This window comes from Aureobasidium namibiae (assembly GCF_000721765.1).
Source record: "Aureobasidium namibiae CBS 147.97 unplaced genomic scaffold scaffold_14, whole genome shotgun sequence".
Taxonomy (NCBI): Eukaryota; Fungi; Ascomycota; class Dothideomycetes; order Dothideales; family Saccotheciaceae; genus Aureobasidium; species Aureobasidium namibiae.
The window spans coordinates 381,588-403,225 of NW_013581195.1; the positions used below are offsets into that span (position 1 = coordinate 381,588).

The 21,638-nt window shown below is 51.2% G+C and overlaps 9 protein-coding genes across 9 annotated transcripts; 4 read left to right on the forward strand and 5 right to left on the reverse strand.

Moving 5' to 3' along the window:
* Positions 1-2,446: 2,446 nt before the first annotated feature.
* Positions 2,447-3,313, reverse strand: M436DRAFT_65791 (uncharacterized protein; the record flags this gene model as incomplete). The annotated part of the gene is made up of 1 exon (XM_013569779.1): positions 2,447-3,313. One exon carries the CDS (start codon positions 3,311-3,313, stop codon positions 2,447-2,449), a length of 867 nt encoding a protein of 288 aa, XP_013425233.1.
* Positions 3,314-3,663: 350 nt separating this feature from the next.
* On the forward strand, positions 3,664-4,431 carry M436DRAFT_83951 (60S ribosomal protein L25-like protein; the record flags this gene model as incomplete). Its single annotated transcript, XM_013569853.1, has 4 exons — positions 3,664-3,688; positions 3,863-3,927; positions 3,994-4,286; positions 4,344-4,431. 4 exons carry the CDS (start codon positions 3,664-3,666, stop codon positions 4,429-4,431), a joined length of 471 nt encoding a protein of 156 aa, XP_013425307.1.
* Positions 4,432-4,906: 475 nt separating this feature from the next.
* On the reverse strand, positions 4,907-5,297 carry M436DRAFT_51809 (uncharacterized protein; the record flags this gene model as incomplete). Its single annotated transcript, XM_013569616.1, has 2 exons — positions 4,907-5,076; positions 5,186-5,297. The coding sequence occupies 2 exons, from the start codon at positions 5,295-5,297 to the stop codon at positions 4,907-4,909; spliced, it is 282 nt and encodes a 93-aa protein (XP_013425070.1).
* Positions 5,298-5,622: 325 nt separating this feature from the next.
* Positions 5,623-7,099, reverse strand: M436DRAFT_65793 (uncharacterized protein; the record flags this gene model as incomplete). Its single annotated transcript, XM_013569780.1, has 2 exons — positions 5,623-7,004; positions 7,054-7,099. 2 exons carry the CDS (start codon positions 7,097-7,099, stop codon positions 5,623-5,625), a joined length of 1,428 nt encoding a protein of 475 aa, XP_013425234.1.
* A 329-nt stretch (positions 7,100-7,428) lies between these two features.
* M436DRAFT_74714 (Serine/threonine-protein kinase) lies at positions 7,429-12,342 on the forward strand (the record flags this gene model as incomplete). Its single annotated transcript, XM_013569854.1, has 1 exon — positions 7,429-12,342. One exon carries the CDS (start codon positions 7,429-7,431, stop codon positions 12,340-12,342), a length of 4,914 nt encoding a protein of 1,637 aa, XP_013425308.1.
* A 325-nt stretch (positions 12,343-12,667) lies between these two features.
* Positions 12,668-13,750, reverse strand: M436DRAFT_52100 (uncharacterized protein; the record flags this gene model as incomplete). The annotated part of the gene is made up of 3 exons (XM_013569659.1): positions 12,668-13,379; positions 13,433-13,670; positions 13,720-13,750. 3 exons carry the CDS (start codon positions 13,748-13,750, stop codon positions 12,668-12,670), a joined length of 981 nt encoding a protein of 326 aa, XP_013425113.1.
* Positions 13,751-14,123: 373 nt separating this feature from the next.
* M436DRAFT_74716 (kinesin-like protein klpA) lies at positions 14,124-17,244 on the forward strand (the record flags this gene model as incomplete). Its single annotated transcript, XM_013569855.1, has 7 exons — positions 14,124-14,147; positions 14,202-14,337; positions 14,394-14,711; positions 15,153-15,278; positions 15,338-16,965; positions 17,017-17,136; positions 17,191-17,244. 7 exons carry the CDS (start codon positions 14,124-14,126, stop codon positions 17,242-17,244), a joined length of 2,406 nt encoding a protein of 801 aa, XP_013425309.1.
* A 900-nt stretch (positions 17,245-18,144) lies between these two features.
* Positions 18,145-19,945, forward strand: M436DRAFT_83957 (MFS general substrate transporter; the record flags this gene model as incomplete). The annotated part of the gene is made up of 5 exons (XM_013569856.1): positions 18,145-18,447; positions 18,503-18,769; positions 18,824-18,862; positions 18,916-19,662; positions 19,718-19,945. The coding sequence occupies 5 exons, from the start codon at positions 18,145-18,147 to the stop codon at positions 19,943-19,945; spliced, it is 1,584 nt and encodes a 527-aa protein (XP_013425310.1).
* A 75-nt stretch (positions 19,946-20,020) lies between these two features.
* On the reverse strand, positions 20,021-21,103 carry M436DRAFT_51855 (DFP-domain-containing protein; the record flags this gene model as incomplete). Its single annotated transcript, XM_013569623.1, has 1 exon — positions 20,021-21,103. The coding sequence occupies one exon, from the start codon at positions 21,101-21,103 to the stop codon at positions 20,021-20,023; it is 1,083 nt and encodes a 360-aa protein (XP_013425077.1).
* Positions 21,104-21,638: the final 535 nt, after the last annotated feature.

Sequence of the window (21,638 nt, forward strand, 5' to 3'; positions counted from 1 at the left end):
CGACAGATAGACGAGATCGAAGGAAGAGAATTCGACGGAAAAGAGTTTAGAGTTGTCGGGGGGACGTGATGTCAAAAGCGTTTAGGCAGAGCAAAGTGACCGAGACGTGTGACCGCAGCTAGTGGGCGGGATTGCAACGGCAGCAACGGGATGCCTGATGGATTACAGGACAGGCAGTGTAGACAGGGCTGGAATGCACGCAGGCACAGAGAGCAGCTCGCGAGGGCGTCGAGAGCAGCGGACGGCTTTTTCGAAGACCAACAGCCGGGCGGCGTGGTGGCTGTAGCTGGCCAAGTCTTGGTTTCTTTGTCGTCAGTCGTTTTTTCGTGGCGGGGCGTGATCTCATAAGCCCGTGGATTCAGACCAGAAGCGCGAGAACAATGCAGGGGGAGCCGCTACCAAACCAGCAGTCGACGATAAGATGAGGAGCAGGGTTTGAGGGTTGGAGAAGGGGGAGAGAGAAGGTCGTCTTCGAGAGAGGATTTTGCGATGGCCGCCGAAGGTCGATGTGGGTACTTTGTAGCTTGGCGTTATGATGATGCAGCAGCAAAACAGCCTTGTGTCGTCTTGCGAGTCCTCTGCCTTCGGAAGCCGTTGAACCCTCGAGTCAGATATCACACGCTGCGTAACAACTAAATCCTCGACGCATCTGATGCTGAAACAGATCAACGAGCATCTACCATCGCCGCACTGTATGCCTCTCTTTATATACCAATACTTTCTATATATGCGGACCCCTGTTTCGAGACAGAGAATTTCACCAGCTCTGCACTTTGTCCGCCGTCAGCGGAGCACATTCGCTCACCAGAACAGTGTCGCAGAGAGGTCCGCGCCCGCTCTCGCTGAGCATCCATAGAGGCCACCATGCTGGTCGACCCTGAGTCCTGTCCACCGACTCTAAAACAGGGCGCCGGACCCCACCCGGTAGTGCTGTCGGTTTTCGTCTCCATACACATGCCATCATGCATTCCGTCGCACTCCAACGCCAGTGACCTGTCTTTTGTATTTCGTTCTTGTCTCTCTTGGCTGCTTTGCATCGTGACCAGTCGAACCCAGTTGGCCCGTCAGCTCCCAAGCAATCTCGAAGCCTGCCTCGCTGCAGCACGCCGGCAGCTGATCTCAAAGCCCCTGCGCTAAAGCCTCGTGTGGGCATATGCTTTGACCTTCTATGTGCTTCTTCCAACTCTTGACACGCCGGCCACGAAAAGGTCCTTGACCTTCAGCACCCGCCTAGCTATTGTTTTTGGCCGTCCTTCTTCCGCTTCTTCCGCGCTGCTCTTGTTAATCAACGAGAATACGAACGGTAATATCCCGCAGGAAAGAAAAGCAACGTGAACTCTACTTGATTAGTATGTATGCTATGGACCGCTGTAGGCTTGATGCCCATGGACCGGACCACATGTCGACGTTCGAGCTTCAACCGCCAGGGTCTGTTCCAGCATCTGTGCTGCTTACTCTGGCAATCCTTCGGACCTCAACTTACTCTTCTAGAACGCCGTTTCATCACTTTTGCTATCAATGACAGGTCAAGATGCGTCGGCTGTTTTCATTTGTTGCTTGCGTTATGCGGCAAGCGGGCCGTACCCTTTGCATGTAGATGCAGCATGGATTCTTAACGTCGCTCCGGATCTTGACATCAAGAACTTGTTTCGAGAGACGATGCGCTCTGACTGTGACTTCTCAATCAGAGGTGGTGCAGCAAGAGATGCGGTTGTAAATCTTTGCCGAGCATGCTGCGCTAAGCTGCCTCTACTGAATCCTTCCGTCCGCTCGGGACTTCTCTCAATCTATCCAGCAAATGAAGTCACTTGTGCGGAGACTTCTCGAAGATTATCATCAGCCTTGCCGATACCTCAGAAGCAACCTCAAAATCGAGGGTTCGCTTCTTGAAGATATTCATCATCGGTGCCCGCTGTCTCAATGTCGAACTCGCATGGACGTTGGAAATTGCTGTCAAGAGTGATAGATTGTTGCAGTGCAGGAGCATGAGCATGATGCATGCGAGCCACGCGCATCTGCACAAGGTATCCCTCCTTGCAGCACACACGCAGTGCTGGCCAAAGAAAACCCTCCATCTACCGCCTGCAAGGCATGATACTGTGCCTTCCAGAGTGCATGCAGCACCAATCGGTCATGTGACCACTAGCTATCCTTGGTGTCGCCTTTGTTCCTGACCTTTTCCGCTCATCACTACGGTACACGCAATCAATGATTCGTTCGTGTACCTCTCTTACAGCAAAGCTAGCTCATGTCGATCGGCACACGGTCGAGAGCATGTTGTGTCTAATGCCCGCTTCGACGATTGCAGCCCGACCTGGTGAGTCTTGTGCGTTGCATCTACGTGAACAGCCGGCATACAGTCGTGTCTCAGTATAGGAAGTACTGTCAGGAGATGATATCTGATCTCCATGGAAGCTTAAAGAAATTGAGCACTCCGAAAATGATATCATTCCAATATGATACAGAAGTTGTTTCTCGTGCGGCCCGGAGCAACTTCGTCTTTTCGAAACCTGTGCCGTTTCTCTGACCCCTTGCCCTGGTGACGCCACAAGAAATAGATGAGTTTTGTCGATAGCTTCTTTTTCACCATGACATAGCCGAGGGTGACCATGATCTGATTTAACAGAGTCTCGTCCAAGTAGCGTGAGTTGATCACACAGGGCGCTGGAAGGACCAAAAACAGAGACGGGAAGTATTCGGCCGCCGTCTCAGATTCCCCGAAACCTAAGACGGGCAGAGCTCGCAAAAATTGACAAGTCCTTCGCAGCATCGCTCCCCTGCCAGGCGCTTCTGGGACATAGTTCAACACAAGAGATAGAGAGATGATGTCGAATTTGTCAGCGTTCGTCTCAGGGATGGGTCGCTCCATGAAATCTTGTTGCTCGATTCCAGGGGCCTGTGAGTTCAAGTCGATGCGTGTCACGTCGAAAAAATCAGACTTTGAACATGCGTTATTGACAGACAGAGCGCCGACTTCGAGCATGCGGATGGTACGTCCCTTCGGCAGGTCCTTCGGCAGCCAGTCCAGCAGAATTTTGGAAGTGTCTCCGCCGCGATCGCCGGACTGGCCTTGGATGCTCGCTTGTTGGTAGCTCTTCAGACCACCTTTCTCTTCGATTTGCTGCCGGATGGCTGCTGCAGTCTGTTCATCTCCTTGACGCGTGGCATCTGCAAGAGCTTTGTGAAGACGATGGTGACTTTGGATCAGATTTCTCGTAGCCTTTGATGACAATGAAGCTTTCGGCTTCCTGACTGCTGGCGGTCTACCCTGAGAAAGGCTCATGGGCTTTTGCTTCTTTTTGGCGTTGACCATTTTTGTGGAGTTTCGATGTGTTGATAGTTCTTGTCTGTCTGAGAGTGAAGTAATATCGTGTGACTTTTCGACGCCCGCACGAGTGAAACCAGAGCCCGGTAGACTTTCGAGAGGACGCAGGATCTCTCTATCAGAACCTTTCAGTCACTCCAGATTATTTCTTCTTCTTAGCAGGAAAAAGCGTTCTTGATATGCCAAGATTTCGCGATCGGGCGGCTCAGGCAAGAACAGACTTGACCCGGGGTTCCACCGAGTGGGTCGCTCCTGCTTTCGCTTTCCCACACTTTGCAAAATCGAATTCTTCGACCAGCGAGCGACTTTTGTAGCAACGACCCGACAAATCAAACGAGATGGCCCCCAAGAACAACACCCAAGGTGCGACTCACCAGGACGAGCGATGAAGGCGAATACTCGACGACGAAGGACTTTTCAATTGCGACAAAAAAGATTGTCTTTTCGGCGGCGGACGTGTTCGACTCCAGGCCTTGATCCTACGCTGCGAAAAGACTCGCATACCACCCAGAAGACACTCGCTAACACGCATCGCAGGCGCAAAGAAGGCCACTAAGCCCTCGGCCAAGGCCGGCGCTGCCGCTAAGGCTGCTCTTCGTGGCGTAAGGACTACCTGAAATAGAGGCGTGTCAGCACTCCCATCGCTGACGGCCTATTCTTTTGATTAGGTCAACTCGCACAAGGTCCGCAAAGTCCGCCTGTCGACCACCTTCCACCAGCCCAAGACCCTCAAGCTCTCGCGCGCTCCCAAGTACCCCCGCAAGAGTGTCCAGGCCGAGACCGGTGTCGAGCAGCACAAGGTCCTGATCCACCCTCTCAACACCGAGTCTGCCATGAAGAAGATTGAGGAGAACAACACCCTCGTCTTCATCGTCGACACCAAGGCCAACAAGCGCCAGATCAAGGACGCCCTCAAGAAGCAGTACGACGTCGACACCGTCAAGATCAACACCCTGATCCGGTATGCTTTTTACTCCATCAACACACCAACAGAACAACGCTAATTGTCTTTCAACAGCCCCGACGGCACCAAGAAGGCTTTCGCCCGTCTTACTCCCGACGTCGATGCCCTTGACATTGCCGCCACCAAGCTCAACATTGTTTAAATCAGTCTCATCTCAAAGAAGGATGGACGGTCTAGACTCTTGTGTCGTGTGGTTATGATTATGGTCTGCTCAAAACAAAAAGCATTGGCGTTCCGTGGGTGTGGGTGGCTGCAAGGACGCAGGCCCCTTTTCGATACCAGGGAGAGATCCCAAATCTAGTTCATTCATGCCCTCGCCGTCCTGTTCTTTCATTCATGTGACTTGTATCGTGACGTGTATTGATTCATTGCATGTCAATCTGCTGTAGTATCATGGTCGCTTATCCTTGATGTCTCCACTGCTCTTCTCATGCATCAACTGGTTTTGCAATGCCACACCGTCATTCCTTATATCATACATCTCTTCATAGTGTACATTTCGAATCACATCTCCAATCATGCTGGTCTCCCCATCCTATCGTCGTTCAGAGCCATAGACGTATATCCATGCCACACAGAGTCTTGGATGTTTCCTCCATTCTCTTTCTTCACATCTTTTACATGTGCGTTCTCATCTGCTCCAAGTTCTTGATGACCACAAGGTTTGCATCCATGAAGCGATCAACGCAGTTTTGCATGCAGGGCTCCTCGCTTCTGTCTAGCTTTCCCGACGAAATCTTGCCGGTGATGCATTTGCGGAAACAGGTGTCGGTGAGGGAGTGGATTGCTGTGTGACTCTAGTCAGCGGTGTTCACAGCATTGATGTGTAGAGGAAGCAGCGGAAGGATAGAGGTAGGGCAGAGCTGGAGAGGGCGGAAGTATGGGTTTAGTAGTACATTGTTGGATGCGCGCCTTTTGCGACTCGTTGACGACGAATTGTTGCAGGTCCTTTTTCTCGGCGTCGGACATTTGGGAGATGTCGATGTTGCCGCTGCCTAGAGAGTCCATTTCGTGTGTTGATGTGTGGTTGCTTGATTCGCGATAATGTGGTGTTGGTACTATGAGAGACGGTCAATGAGTGGTTGGTGGTAGTTGTGCGAGTTGCCTTTGCGCTGTTGGAGAGCTTCTTCTGATCCTAGAGCTGCGTCATGAATTCTACCGACTTTGGACGTTCTTGGCATGGGACTATATGGTGATGGGAAACATTGCGAGACAAAGCTAAAAGGAAGAGATAGAACAGTCAAAATGGGGGTATCAATTAAAAGAGTATCAACAGAAGAGAAATAATCCCAACAATGCCATAATTCGTGTGAACCGTCGTGCCAGATTCCGCTCATGCTGCAAGCTTAGACAGCTTTCTAGCCTCGATGCGTGCCTTTGCCTTTGCCAACCTCTCGTCACTCAGACTGGCAATTCTGGCTCCAGTCTTCGGTAGATCGGCTACAGGCTTCATCTCAGGCTTGCTTGAACCAAAGTTCAACGCGCCGACGCCTAGAGGCAGAGCAAGACGATCAAACTGCGGTTTCTCTGGCGAATACTTCTCGACCAGCTCGTCTATCGTCATGTCTGCTGTAGATTTCCTGCTGCTACGAGGCGTAGTGCGAGAACCTGGTTCAGGAGATGGAAGAGGTAGTGACATGTCCACGGTGTCTTCGCTGAACCGTTTCGCATGGACACTCTTGACTGCCTTGGGCTTTTCGTCTCTGGGTGTTTGACCTTGGATGTTCATGTCTCGTGCTCGCAAAGGCGATTGATCTCTGTCGGCAGCATCGTCTACGAAAGGACTCGAGAATGCAGCGTTTGCCCAAAGATCACCTGGTGGAGCTGCCTTTGGCGTCTTGCGTTTGGGGCTGTTTGCGATGCCACTTTTCTTTCCCAGCACTTGGTCAAGGTCGTGGCGGAGGTGTTCGTTCTCGGCTTTGAACTTGGCCATCTCTTTCTGTGCATCCTGACTTGTCTGGCCCAGCATCTTTCTCTCAAACTCCTTGACCTGCACAGCCAGCTCTTTGGTCTTGGCTTCGAGCTTCTCGACCCTTTGTCTTTCCTGGCGTAGCTGGGTTTGCAAGTCGGCGACCTCTTGCTCCTTTTCCTTTGCATAGTCCTTTGCAGCCTTCTGTTTGAGGACTAGTTTCTTCATCTCGCGCTGAGTGTTCTCGGCGTACGACTCGTACTCTCTCTTCCAGTATTTTCCAGACTGTGATCGTGGCTCTAGGTAATCCATGGTCAAATCAGTGTCGTCTTTGGCTCGCTGCATCTGATTTGTCTTGGCCTTTTGCGCCGAGTTGCGAACTTGTTGCAATTGGGCTGTGAGCTTGGTCGGTGCTCTGTTTGTAGTTGAGGCAGATTGGGCCAGACCATCTCCAAGAGAAGCGACTCTGCCCCGGTTCGTAGTGTCCTTATCGACAACTTGAGCTCCGAAAGATACGGTCTTATTTCGTCTGGTCGTTCCCGGAGTCATGAGGATACCATTCGGCTTGGTGGGCGATAGCACAGGTGCAGAAGGCAACGCGACGGGAGCCATGTTGTCTTTCGAGCGGGTGGGAAGATCCAGTGTCGCAGTGCGTGGCTTGAAATCGATCTCGACAGCTTCTCTGGTTACAAAGTCGTGTGCATAGTTGGTTTCGTTGGGCGGAGCAGGAGTGCCAAAAATGGCATGCTTGAATGCGCGTGCTGCAAAGACATGGGCTGGAGTCTCTGGTGCTTCGGGGAAGGGATCTGTCGTGAGTTAGACACGGTCAAATAGTCGGCAGAGTTAGGTTTGTACCTTCGATCTCTTCATCGCCCTTGGAGCCGGTAATCCAAGAAAGCATAGCTCGCGATGATGTCGTCGAATTGCGTTTGCGCCTGAGGTGAAGCAGCGCGACTGCTTTGTTTACAATTGCACCTGCGCATGCAGTTCTGCCACGCTACTTGACCGCCTTCCGCTCACCGCCTGCCCACGAGGGATCATCTTCCAACGCTCCCATCCGAGTATGTTCCTCTGATAACCACTCCCTTTCTTCCCTATACCATAATTATCACAGAGAAATAATGTCGGCCACAGCGTAAAGAAGTGTGGCTTCGGCTGCACTCCTCTTGCATAACTCTGGGTAGTGTCATCTGGCACTTTTACCACACACGCTCATGACCACCTGCAAGGATGGCTCCAAAAACGCCTGCAAAGACGTCCACCAAGAACCGAAAACACAATGAACCCACTGCTCCAAAGCCTTCCGCCTCGGACCCACCAAATGTCCCTCATGTCAATTATGCAGAGGTCCAGGCCGAAGAGATTGACGTTCTTCAGGCCATTTATATGCATGACTATGAAGAAGTAGAAATCAAGTCTGCTTGGAGCAAGAGCTCCGATCGAGCGTTCAAGCTCAAGTTGAAAGCCTTCTCCGATGAATCCACCTTTGTCGTTCTTTCTGCCAAGTTGACGGCAACTTATCCCAAGTCTGCGCCTGTGCTTCAAATCGAAGGTTTGGATAAGTTACAAGCTCAGGCCAGGAAGCGCATTTCGAACATTGTCAAGACTAGACCAGCCGAAATGGCCGGCGAAGTCATGATTCACGCCATAGCGACCGACGTCCAGGAAGCTCTTGAAGATGCAGTTCAAGCCAGAGAGCAGGGTGTGCTACCCAGTCTGGAAGATGAGCGCATGAACCAGGAGGCTGCTGCCTTCGATCAAGCCCAGGAAGCAGAGAAGGACGAGGCCAAGAGAGTGCAGGCCGCACAAGACGAGGAAGACCGCGCCATGCAACGATTGGTCCAGGATATGGTTGCGCGCCGTGAAACCAAACAGCGCGATCGGTCTTCCCGCACCCAGATGGGATCCAGTCCACACCCTTCTTCTGTCGAAGACGACAATAATACTCTCAACTTCGATCAAGAGGTTGCGCTCGGACCTGGTATGGAAAGCGCCCCCTTCAATAGCGTCGCGTTGATAGCGCCCATTGCTTCCAAAGGACAGATGGACATCTATTCCGCTAAGCCTAAGTCCTCCAGAAGTTCCCTCATGCCGCCGATCATGCTTGCGGTCCGTCGTGCATCCTTGAAGATTGTACATGGCGATGCCGCGAGTAAAAACCATCTGCTGGCTCTGGAAGAAGAGCTTGAAGCTCTGAAGGTACTTCGCCAACCCAACATCGTCAACGTCTATGCTTTCAAGGTTGAAAAATCTGAAGGGAAAGATGGAGGATTGAATCAAGATTGGGACGTCTCGGTCTTGTCGGACCTTGCCAACAGAGGAAGTCTCGCGGAGATGCTCGAGGACGGCGGTACGGTGCCGCCCGCTAAAGCAAAACAATGGTCTCTGGATTTGTTGGAAGCCTTGGATTACTACCATCGCCACGGCATTGTACACAAACGCATACACAGTGCCAATATTTTGTTACTCCGATCAGACACCGGAGTTACGGCACCGAAATTAGCAGACGCTGCCTATGAAGACAGATTACTCAGGCTGCAAGGTCGAGCAGGCACTTTGGAAAAGGGCAAGAAGATGGCAGCATGGCTTGCACCCGAGTGCTCAGGCGAAGACGCCATCTTTACTCGACGAAGCGATGTTTGGGACTTCGGCGTACTGCTTGTTCAGATGCTTTTTGGTACTGCAGTGACTCGCAAGTACAATGGCCCCATGGCTATGCTTGAGTCTCTTGATCTTTCTGAACCGCTGAGCGATGTCTTGCGCAGAGTGTTCAGCAAGGAGCCAAAGAACAGACCTACGGCCTTCGAGTTGATCCCTAGCGAGTTCTTCCGCAGCGACCTGCCAATCATCAATGCAGAGTATTCCAAAAGCCAACGGAGGCAATCATCTTCAATGGGCTTTTCTGGCGACTTCAAAAGTCCTATTGCTAGACGCTCTAGGCAAAATTCCCAGAGCATTGGGGAAGCTCCTTCATTCTCTAGATATACCAAGGACTTCACTGAGCTCGGTCGCCTGGGCAAAGGTGGATTCGGCGAAGTCGTCAAAGCACGCAACAAGCTTGATGGCGGAGTCTACGCCATCAAGAAAGTCAAGCAAGACTCGGCTGCACAACTAGAGCACGTTTTGTCTGAAGTCATGCTCTTGCATAGACTGAATCATGCTTACGTGGTCCGTTACTACTCAGCTTGGGTCGAAGATGATTTGTCCGGCATGGTAGAGCTGGACCAGGAATCTGTGTCGTTTGAGGACGGGACAACGACCTCTAACGATGATGGTATTCAGTTTGGCATGAGCAGCCGTGGCTTGGACTTTGTCAGTTCGAGTGGTCTTGGTGATGACATTGTCTTCGGCGAAGATAGTGACGAAGATGAAGAAGAAGAAGAAGATGATGATGATGAAGACGATGAGGTCACTGAATCTGGCACCGAGACTGATGGTCGTGTCATGAATGCAAGATCTATGTTCAGACACGGAGCACCATCGGAGAGTGCCATTAGTGATGGCGAGGATACCGATTCGCGACCTCAAAGAACGCATCGTGCCTCGTCCCGACGCTTCATGCGCTCCACACTCTATATTCAGATGGAGTATTGCGAGAGACATACTCTTCGAGATCTGATCAGAAAAGACATGTACGCGAGGCCCGAACAAGGTTGGCAGATGCTCCGACAGGTTCTTGAAGGTCTTGCCCATATCCACAATCACGGCATCATCCATCGCGATCTCAAGCCTGACAACATTTTCATCGATGTTGCAGGCAATCCTCGTATTGGAGACTTTGGTTTGGCTACAACAAGCCAGTACACCAGTGCTGACAAAGTCCTGGCCAGCACCAACACTGGCGCTGATATGACCAGAAGTGTCGGAACTGCCATGTACGTCGCACCTGAGATCAAGTCGGGTTCTGGAGTAAACTACAACGACAAAGTCGACATGTATTCGCTTGGTATCATATTCTTCGAGATGTGCTTCCCTTTGCGAACAGCTATGGAGCGTCACGAAGTGCTGTTAAGGATGAGAGAAAAGGAACATGCCTTGCCTTCGGAGTTCCAAGCACCGGAGAAGGTGCTCCAGGGCAACATCATCATGGATCTCATCAGCCACTCTCCTGGCGATCGCCCGAGCAGCTTGGAACTCCTTAGAAGCGGGAAGCTGCCGGTGCAGATCGAGGATGAGACTATCCGACAAGCTTTACAAAGTCTTACCGATCCAGGATCGGAGTATTATCAGAAGATGATGACAGCTTTGTTCACCCAGACCCCTGATCAACGAATCAAGGACTTTGCATGGGATGCCAAAGCCAGCAAGCAGCCACTCACAGCCGAAGACCTCCGTGTGAGAGACATTGCCAGAACTACTCTTTGTTCAATATTCCGTAGACACGGTGCCGAGGAGACACAACGCCCTTTGCTGCTTCCTCGTTCCAGCTACTACACAGCTCCGAATACCGTTCAGCTTTTGGACGGTACTGGCAACCTCTTGCAGCTGCCATATGATCTGGTCCTACCACATGCTAGACGTCTTGCCAAACAAGAACCTGCAGTCGACAAGACTTACGTCTTTGGTAATGTCTTCCGTGACACTCTGAGTGGAGGTCCTCCCAGGACCATCAAGGAGGTCGACTTTGATATCGTGACCAAAGAGAGCGATGACCTTGCACTTCAAGAAGCAGAAGTTCTCAAAGTGGTCGACGAGATCATCGATGAGATCCCTGCATTGTCTTCACAACCAATGTGTTTCCATCTCAGTCATTCTGATCTGCTGGAGCTCATCCTTGACTTCTGTCGAATCGACAAATCCCAACGACCGATTGTCAAGGAAACCCTCAGCAAGTTAAACATCCATCAATTCGGCTGGTCAAAGATCCGAGCTGAACTTCGCTCACCCTTGATTGGCATCCATTCCACATCACTCGATGACTTGGCACAGTTTGACTTCCGTGAAACTCCAGACAAGGCTTTGAGAAAGTTGCAAGAGATACTAGAAGACAGCACACACGCGAGCAGAATCAGAAGACCCATGGAGCACATTAAGCGTGTGGTCGATGCGATGAAGCTTTTCGGTATACGACGCAAGATCTACATTTGTCCCTTGAGCAGCGTCAACGAGAAGTTCTACACAGGTAGTGTGTTGTTCCAATGCATATATGACAAGAAGAACAAGAACGTCTTTGCTGCGGGCGGAAGGTACGATCGACTTATCGACGCCCACCGCTCTCGTGCTCATGCTACAAGTGAAGCTTGTCATGCTGTTGGCGTCAGCATCGGTTGGGACGGTCTCATTGCTGCCATTATGAGACACAAGAAGAACGCAGTCAACAGTGCATATCTCAAGAAGGGTGGACATGAGGATTCGCACAGCCCAGTGTGGAACGCAAAGCGCTGCGACATCCTTGTAGCTTCAGGCGATCCAACAGTCCTCCGATCCACAGGCATCAAGGTTCTCTCCAGCCTCTGGGCCAACGACTTCAGCGCCGAACTAGCCACAGACGCCCGAACCATCGACGATGTGCTCAGCAAGCAGCGCGATGCATCTCACCCCTGGATCGTCATGGTCAAGCACGAAGCCTCCAGCACCCTCAAAGTCCGCAACAGCACCACCGACACCGAGACCGAAGTCGCCAGCACAAACCTGATCGCACACATGCGCTCCGAGTTGCGCGAACGCGAGTCCCGCGAAGCAGGTAACCATCGCTCTCGCCACCATCCCTCACTCATCCGCCACTCCTCGCACCATAACAATGAAAGCAACAGCAACGGCGAGCACCGTGGCAAAAACAACGTTCAAGTCCTCATGGCTCAACACCGCGGCAAGAAGAGCAACAAATACCACATTGTCGAAGCAGCACAGTCACGCTGGGCCACCTACATCGATACCTGGAAATCCGCGCCTATTCTCGCCATTGAAGGCAGAGAAGGCATTGTAGACAATATACGCGACGACACCCGACTATCCGATCCAGACTCGTGGCGGAAGTTCATTCAGAGTATGCCGTTGGCGGAACGTCAGTATCTTGCTCAGGTGCATGAGTTGCTGTTGGAGATGAGGAAGAAGTGGGAGCAGCAGGAGGAAGGGGCTGGTAGGGAGGCTTGCTTGTATAATTTCAGGACTGCGAATTGTGTTTATTATGATGTTGGTTTGTAGAGGATAAACATGAGCAGTCCTGGGAAGTCACGAGTTTGCATGGTCATCGCATAGAAGAACGAGAGACTTGTCCACTCGTGTGTTTTCGGTTTCAATCATATCTCATACAGAACCGTTAGAAGAAATACAGTCGAGGTTATTGATGATCAAACTGATTCCGAAATCTTCCTTTGGCTTTTTATAGCATGAAGTTTAGTCAAGCGACTGACTAGTGAAAAGTGAGAACCCGTGCTTAGCAGAGCTAGAGACTTATGCTAGTTGAAGAAACCATGCAACATGTCAACACTCCCCGCTTTGCAAAAACAGCTTGAGTGGATAATGCTCATCATCTTCTCTTGCTCCAGACCTTGATGAAAGCGATCTTATCCGCAGGTCCCAGACCTAAACGCTTCACACGCCCCAAACGAGCGAGTGACTCGGCAATCTTGTCCAAAGATTCCTTCTCTGAGCCGTTCATACCTTCATCCTTGGTAGTGCGTGAATGCAGATCGTCGAGAAGGTTTGTCTGGAATGAGTTCTTGCGCGGTGGCTCAGGGGCAGGAGGGTTGTTGAAAGTGGCTTCTGCGATACGGACACGTATGCAATGCGTAGGTTTTGAGCACAAGTTCCAGAGGAAAGAAAAGTAAGATCCAGGCACCGGGGTAGTTACATCTGCAGGAGTGTATTTGAGACTGACGGGGAAGATTTTGGTTTTGGCGGGTACGGTGAGAAGACTAGGGCAGAAAGGCAGGATACCCCGACCATTGGTAGCAGTGCACTCCGGGAAGACAGCAACACAGCTGCCGGGACACTCGCGTAGAATCTCAGAAATTGGGACCAGTTTGGCGTCCTTGGGTGGTGTGAGAACAGGTGGCGTCAGGGCCTGTAGCATAGCCTGGAGGAGAGTGATGCGCTGGACGTTACGCTCGCCAGGGTAAGAGCGAGTAAAGACAGGGTCGAAAATGGCAGCCAGATACAAAGCATCGATTGGAGACGTGTGAGAAGCAGCAATGACAGAACCCGGTTGAGGCAGCTTTTGCTGATTCTGGCCAAGAGAGCTGTAACGTGTTTAGTAGAGATTCTGATCAGAAGGTAATCACGATGACCATACCCCTTCTTTACGCCATCAACACCGAGATCAATCCACCAGATGCCGGGGACACCCAGCATAGACCAGAAGACAGCTTTGTTGCCGAGGGAGCCAATGGGAAGCCATGAGAGGAACAGGAAGTAGGCGGCGGCGATAGGAATCAAGAAGAAAATGCGCACAACGAAGAGGAAGAGGTGGAATGGAAGTGCGTATCCCGCGGGTTGAGTTGGGATGGGAAAGAAAGGCGCAATGCCCGAGCCTGTTGTATATCAGCACGTGTAGGCAGAATGATAGATGATACGACTGACCGCGATCACGAAAAGCACTGTATTTCTCCATGACGATTCATATGGCAGACAAGACAAGAAGACAAGGGAGTCCAGGTGGAAGTGGAAAAGTTGGGCTGGACTCACGAGACGTCATCTGAATCGACGTGAAGGCTGTTTTGGCATGTGAAGATTGGACTCCGGTCGGCGGCATCGAGTCGCGCCTCCGATTGGCTGGAGACAACCTAAATTCTTTTAGGAAAGCAGCAGGAGTGTTTGTTGATGCTGCCCTGGGGAAACAGCCAGCCAGCCAGCCAGCCCGAGCCTTGCGACTGCCATTTCTAACAGCGACAACGACCACGACACATAGAGGCCCCACCACTCAACGGTATCCTTCCCCGACAAGTGCCATGTGCGGATGATACAAGCATTGAACGAGATCAACCATGGTCCCCAACACTGAAAATGGCGTACGTGCTCTTCCACCGACACCCTCGGCACCATCTCTGATATGAACACCACAGCCGGTTCGCGCATCAGGGCTGCGGCCCCCAAGTCGCATCCCGGCGACTGCGGGCCTGACTGACATGTCGGCCTCTGACAACAATGCGCGCGCAATCCCGCCTCCGGCCAACCTGCTCAAGCACAAAGGCTCAGCCTGTAAGTCTTGGTTACCGCACCCGACAAGACTCTTATTGACCGCTCATCTGTCGCAGTACCCGAGCCCGCCCCTAAGAGAAAGACTTTGGCCGAACGCGCTGGCGAACCTCCTGCTCGCAACACCAACAACACCTCCCGCGTTATGAAACGCTCCAACACGACCAACAACCTAAACGCACGCAAGACCTCGGGAACCCACACGACCTCGTCCATCCGTCCAGTATCCGCCGCCGCTACCCATCGAACCAATTCCGCTCTTCCTCGAACTGGCTCCCGTAGCGCTCTAGCCGCTCGCCCTACATCCGTCGTACACGACGACCAAGATGACGATGAAGATCTATCTTCGTCAAGCATTCTTCCAAACAAGCGCAAGGGTATGCTACCTCCCATTGTTGAATCCACTGCCCTCGTTCTCCATCACCCGCGACTCCGCGACAAGACTGCATCCTATGCTTCGGTCTTGTCGCGTGTTCCATCTGCTGAAGCCTCCCCCTCCCCTTGCAAGCCGTTCCCGAAGAAGTTCGCTTTCTCGACAGATCGCAATACATCTCTTGCCACAGCATCTCGCAACATGAGCTTGAGTTCCAACAACTCGGACTCTCGCTCTGCCTCTTGCTCTTCAACACAGCAAGACGAGCCTTTGTGCCCAAAGACTCCTTCGCAAATACCCAAGCTCAAGCCTGCTCCAAAGACTCCGTGTCCGCTGGAACCAGACTTGCACATCTTTAAGACCCCCTACACCAAGTATTCCGTTCACAATGCTTCCCCGGGCAAGATCGTATATTTGAATCGCAATTCTAACACTCCTGCTCCAGCATGGGATACCAAAGGTCGCCTCGAAGACATGGAGACCCTCTATTCCCAACTCAAGTCACAACTCGATTCCGCTGCCACAGAGAAGACTGGCATGGAAGAGGGCATATCCCTATACAAAACACGCTGTACGTCTCGCCAACTTCGATCCTCGCACCCTCGGACTAGCTAACCTCATGCTGTACAGTATCTGAACTGGAGCAGGCTCGCCTGCAACTATCGACCGCCAACCAAACTCTGACCACCGAACTCACCGAGACCAAGGTAAAACTGTCTTCGGCAAATTTGCAGCTCGACGACATTCGACGATCGCATTCTTTTGAGATTGACGATCTGCGAAGGAAGAACCGCAACGAAATCGAGGACATCAAAGACGATCATCGCAAGGAGCTCGAACGGTTCCAGCGCGAAGCAAAGGACGAACTTGATCGGGTCAGAAAGGATGCCCAGGAAGATGCCGACAGAGCAAACAAAACACGAAGGGAAGAGCTGGCTGAGAAAGAACGAGAACTCAGGGCGGAGCTTGACGAAGAGAGAAGCCGTAGATTGCGCGAGGTGCAGGAGCTCACTACACAGTTCAGCATGCAAAAGCTGACAGCAGACAACGATGTCACGCAAAAAGATCGAGAGCTGCAGAGCTTGCGCTCAGAGTTGAACGAAATCAAGGCCAACCTGGAGTCATCAAATGCACTAAACACCAACTTGAAGGAAAAGTTGACCGAAGCCTCGACGAACACTCTCACCCTCGAAACCTCGATGCGCGCTATGAAGGCGAAGATTGACTTCCTCGAATCCGACAACCAAGCGCAGTCAAACGCCTTCCAGGACCTCAATCAACAAATGCTGGATGCCCAGGCTGTGGCTATTGAGGCGAAAGAGAAGCTGCGCCAGGAGGAAACCCTGAGAAGAAAACTACACAATCAAGTTCAAGAGCTCAAGGGAAACATTCGAGTTTTCTGTCGAGTACGACCAACACTGGGCGACGAGGAGACCAAAAAAGCAGAGCTCGCTTTCCCCGACGCCGATACAGACAGCAAGGAGGTCGTTGTGCAGGGTCCGGATCAAAAAAGTGCCATGGGTACTGTGACCAAGGCCAACAACAACTTCTCTTTCGACAGAGTGTTTGGACCGTCTTCACAAAACAGCGAAATCTTCGATGAGATTAGCCAGCTCGTCCAGAGCGCGCTCGACGGATATAACGTTTGCATTTTCTGCTATGGCCAAACCGGTTCAGGAAAGACATACACCATGTCTTCTGCTGATGGCATGATTCCAAGCGCCGTGACCCAAATTTACGAAACAGCCAAGAGCTTGGAGGATAAGGGTTGGACATACTCCATGGAGGGAAGTTTCGTCGAGGTATACAACGAGACTGTAAACGATCTCCTCGGCAAGGCAGAGGATTGGAACAACAAAAAGCATGAGATTCGTCAAGATCCGGTCAAGCTGAAGACCACGATTACGGATGTGACGACAGTCGACCTAGACTCACCTTCACGCGTCAACGCTATCTTGGACCAAGCCAACCGCAACAGACGGGTTGCCGCCACCCAGGCTAATTCGCGCTCATCACGAAGTCACTCGGTCTTTATCCTCAGACTTATCGGAGAGAACTCGACGACAGGAGAACGTTCTGAGGGTACACTTAACCTCGTCGATCTGGCAGGTAGTGAACGTCTTGCCCACAGTCAAGTTTCAGGCGATCGTCTGAAGGAGACACAGAACATCAACAAGAGTTTGAGCTGTTTGGGAGATGTTATTGGTGCTCTAGGATCAGGGAAGGATGCGAAACACATCCCGTATCGTAACAGCAAAGTAAGTTGGACGAAGCAGACATGCTTGCTTACCAGTCTAACACATTCACAGTTGACCTATCTCTTGCAATATTCGCTGGGCGGAAACAGCAAGACATTGATGTTTGTTATGGTCAGCCCTCTGCAGGCTCATTTGTCTGAGACCTTGACCAGCTTGAAGTTTGCTACCAAGGTTTGTTCCTTGCTCTATCCAAATCGAAACCACCAAGACTGACTAAACCACTAGGTGCATAACACTCACATTGGAACCGCGAAGAGGCAAGCGAAGGTCAAGGATTAGAAATCATGAGTATTGAACATGTCCATTTCTTTCTTACTTGTCATGATGAGGAAACAAACATCTGGATGGATTGTTTGAGGCGTTCTTGTTTCTTTATTTTGGCGATCCATGTCATCTGGAGTACCTCATGAGCTCAAGATTGGGCAGGAGAAGGAACCCTAGGCAGGACAAGCGTTTTGTATCGATCTTGCCTAGAGGACGGGGACGACGAGAGATTTAGAAATGTAAGCCAGACTTCATTTTCATCCTTCTGCTTGATGTCGAGAAACCATTGATCAAGCAATGTTGCACCGCGAGCTTGGTTGACGCCTGCGAAGCACAAACATCGTGGTGAATGCAAACGCTGCTTATATCTTAGCATCGCACATATCCTCCTGTCGATCTTGGCCGACCCGGATTAACAATCGTTGATCTCCAGCTATTTCAACTATTCTCCGTAGCGGGCCGAATCCAAATTCTGTGCGATGTCAAGACAGAGCGCGGATCTGCGCCGCTGAACAAAATCCAACTTCGGCTCTCCACGACCCGGGTCAGCATCAAAGCATTGCCTACATTTGTTTTGCTCAACAGTAGAATGTTTCCCATGCATCATCGACATCTCGATACTCGTGCTCCTCAACGGTGTCACTGCAGGTCGTTGTGTTTCCACATTGCTTACTTCCAGATTCCGAATATATCTTTGCTCAAAACATCCACTCATCTCCGAGCCGCCTCGTTCTTTGCTCTTGAGTAACACAGTATCAAAAAAGCCAATTGAGAGTGATATAAGAGGCGACCGCCATGCTCCGGATTTCCCTGGACGATCAGCCTGTCACGACCTCAACTTCGTCTTCTGCAACTTCCTCTATCCCGGCCTGGTTGGCATCTTGGATCTCTCACGGATTCTAAGATATCGCAATTATGCGTCTTCATTCGTTGAGAGAGCTCGATGACTCGGAGGGGAATGTCCGTTTGCACAACGATAAAGATACGGCTGTTATTCTATACCCTGCCCCTTCGCCGACCGATCCCAATGATCCTCTGCGATGGCCACTGTGGCGGAAACATGTCGCTTTCGGCAGCGTATGCGCTTTCGCATTCCTGTCCAACTATGCCATCGGCGGTCTGGCTCCAGCTTTCTACATCTTGAGTCTAGAGTTTGGAAAGTCACAACATCAGACTAGCGAGCTGCTTCTCTGGCCTGTTCTTGTATTTGGTGTCTTTGTACGTCGAAACGTGTGCCCGCGTCATCTAGAGATGTATACTAATCTGCTCAAAGAACTTCCTCTGGGTCCCTCTTGCAAATTACTACGGCAAGCGTCCTATCTTCGTCTTCACTACCCTTTTGCTCTGTGTTTGCTATATCTGGGGCGCCACTGCACAAAAGTTCGAGAGTCTGCTCTGGTCAAACATCGTTGGCGCCTTTGGAGGCAGTGCATCTGAAGCTGTGGCTGCATCGATGGTGAATGATCTGTACTTTTTGCATGAGCGTGCTGGGAAGATGAGCTGGTATGTCAACTCTATCTCAGCTGGCAACACTCTGGGTGTAAGTTCTCGCACTCTGTATGGAGGTAGTCGAAGCTGACTTTTCTTTTATTAGCCTTTGATCTGTGGCTTTGTTGTTCAAGGCCTCAGCTGGGTGAGTGAAGTTCTCGCATTTCGACCCGACGATCTCAGCTAACTGTCTTTCAGCGTTGGCACAAGATTATCGCAGCTATTCTCGTCGGAATTAACTTCCTGGTCGTTGTCTTCCTATGTCCTGAAACCCGATACGACCGTGCAGGTCACGGGCTGGCTGAACCACTTACACCTTCGAGAACGGCCAGTGACGCAAACACACTTGAGAAGACGATTTCGAATCCAGACCAGCAGCCCGTACATCGTTCGTCTGACACCTCAGACACGACACCCATGGACACCGTTCCCAGGAAGCCATGGGCTCAGCAACTGAAGTTGTGGTCGCCGTTGCCGAAGGACCTCTCTCTGTTTGAACTTTTCCTACGTCCATGGCCACTAATTGTATACCCCGAGGTCATCTTCTCCACTCTAGCAACAGCTTTCGCACTCGCATGGGTAGTCGGTATCAACATCCTCAACTCCTTTGTCCTCCAAGCACCGCCCTACTCTTGGTCTCCTGCCGTCAATGGTCTCATCAACATCCCTGGTTTTCTAGGAAACATCTGTGGTGCACTCGTTGGAGGGCCGCTGGTGGACTGGTACTCTGACTGGCACGCAAGAAAGAATGGAGGCGTTTTCCACCCAGAATCGAGACTAACGTTGCTTGTCTTTCCGGCTGTGATGGTACCGGCTGGGTGCTTGGCGTTTGGTTATGGTGTGCAGGATACATTGCATTGGGCTAGTCTGTTCTTTGGGTATGGGATGGTTGCGACGGGACTGACGACCATTCCTTGCATTACGATGACTTATATATCGGATTGTGTAAGTCATACTGTCACCCCTTTTCTTGATCTCGGCTAATATTTTCCCCATACAGTATCTTCCTATCGCTCCTGATGCGCTGTTGTTGATCAACGGATTGAAGAATGTTGCGGCGTTTGGTTTCTTGTATGCCATCACGCCTTGGGTATACAAGGTCGGATATGCAGAGTGCTTTGGCGAGCAAGCGGCCATTGCCGTTGGAATACTGCTTTTTGCTATCCCTCTCAGCCTGTTTGGTGCTAAGATGCGCCATCGCACTGCACAGTGGCGTATTATTCTTTAACGAATCCAACGAGAGCCTAGAGACATGAAGGGTATCATACGATATTGGAATATCTATACAACAGACTTTTTCTCTCTACTTCGAGTTTCTTCTAGACATGTGTGCCGCGTGCATCTTTGCGACCTCTGGGATGATCAGAGACTCGATCTCGACTGCAGGTTGTCCTGTCACTGCTTCTGCGTCTTTCTCGGCATCGCCCCCAGAAGCCAAACCCACATGCTCGACCTTGCCGGAAATGCTGGGGGTGCGTTTGCTCCTGGGCACGCGGATCCACTGTTGGCCTCCCGATCCAGAGACGAACACAACTTCCCACTTGCGAGTCGACAACAAATTTCCAATAACCAGATGATGTGAGTATTTGTTGAGTGCGTACTCGGCCTTTTTGACCAGAATGGCTGGATCGGTCTCGAGCTTGAAACTGACAATCATACCTTCGGGGGCCCATCCGTCCACCAGTGTCTTTAGGAACTTGGGCACTGGCTCCAGACCAATGACCAAACGTTGACCTTCGATACGCGCAGCTGGTGCCTTTGTCCCATCAGCACTGTTCTGATTTTCCTTGTTGAAGTCCTCCGAGGACTGGATTTTATGCTCCACCATCAAATCGCTAGGGATGAAAAAGTCGCTCACAGCAGCCGCGAGATAGAACAAAGCATTCCCGCCCAACGGCTGCATCAAAATGGCAATCTCCCTCAACTCCCACAAGTAATCGTTCACCGTGACGAAAGGAATAGAAAGCAATTTCCCTTGCTTCCTCGCCTCTGTATACTTCCTCAACACCCCGACCATCTCATCCTGATACTCCTCACCCACCACAACTTTGCCCTCTGCGCCCTCATCCATAAAGTCCAAAAAGCAATTCACATTGTGTGAGTAATGTCTACTATACGGCAATAGTGAAAATTGTCGATGCAAGAAGATTACAGCGTAGTCGTGATCCAAGAAATATTCTGCGGATGTTGCGCCGCGGGTGCCGGCGGAGAAGTTGTCGACGAAACGCACCATTTGGTTTTCTAGGGGTACAGTTGTGCCGCCGGAGGTTACGAGGACGACGCGGCGGGAGTCGGAGGCATGGCGGGAGATAAATTCGCGGGCCAGGGTGGAGTGCTTCTGGAGGACTTTTGGTCGGGGGTTGGAGGAGAAGTAGTCGTGTTCCATGGTTGTTGGATTTTTGGACGATGGCCGTTTTGGAACTGTCGTTATGTGCGATTGTGATGTTCAATATAACCCGGTGATGGATAGGTAAGATTCGAGATTGTAAGATGCCAGTTGTTGCGATTTTTTGTTTTATCTCCAGTCGTCGGTTTTGATTGTACTGGGTAATCTCGAGACCAGGAGCGGCGTTGACTAATCCAATGGGCTCGATAGGTGGTGGTCTCGATACGTCAAAGGGTTGGAATGATTCTCATCGAGGATATGAAGACATGTTTACTTTGGAAAATGCACTGAAATATTACCACTTACTGAGTGTGCGGCATGACTTCCTGAGGCATGAGAGGGGAGAGCGAATGTCGTTGCCGTGTCGTCATTGCCTTCGTTTCTCCGCGAAAAAGACCAACCCTGACCCCTTCTCGGTTGACCGTGACTTCTCTCAATGCGACCTCTCTCCTCGACCAAAGGAAGAGAAGAGACCGGTTATCTCTCGTATAACCAACCAACCTGAGAGGGCTGTCCAAAAGGTCATTTCCCACTC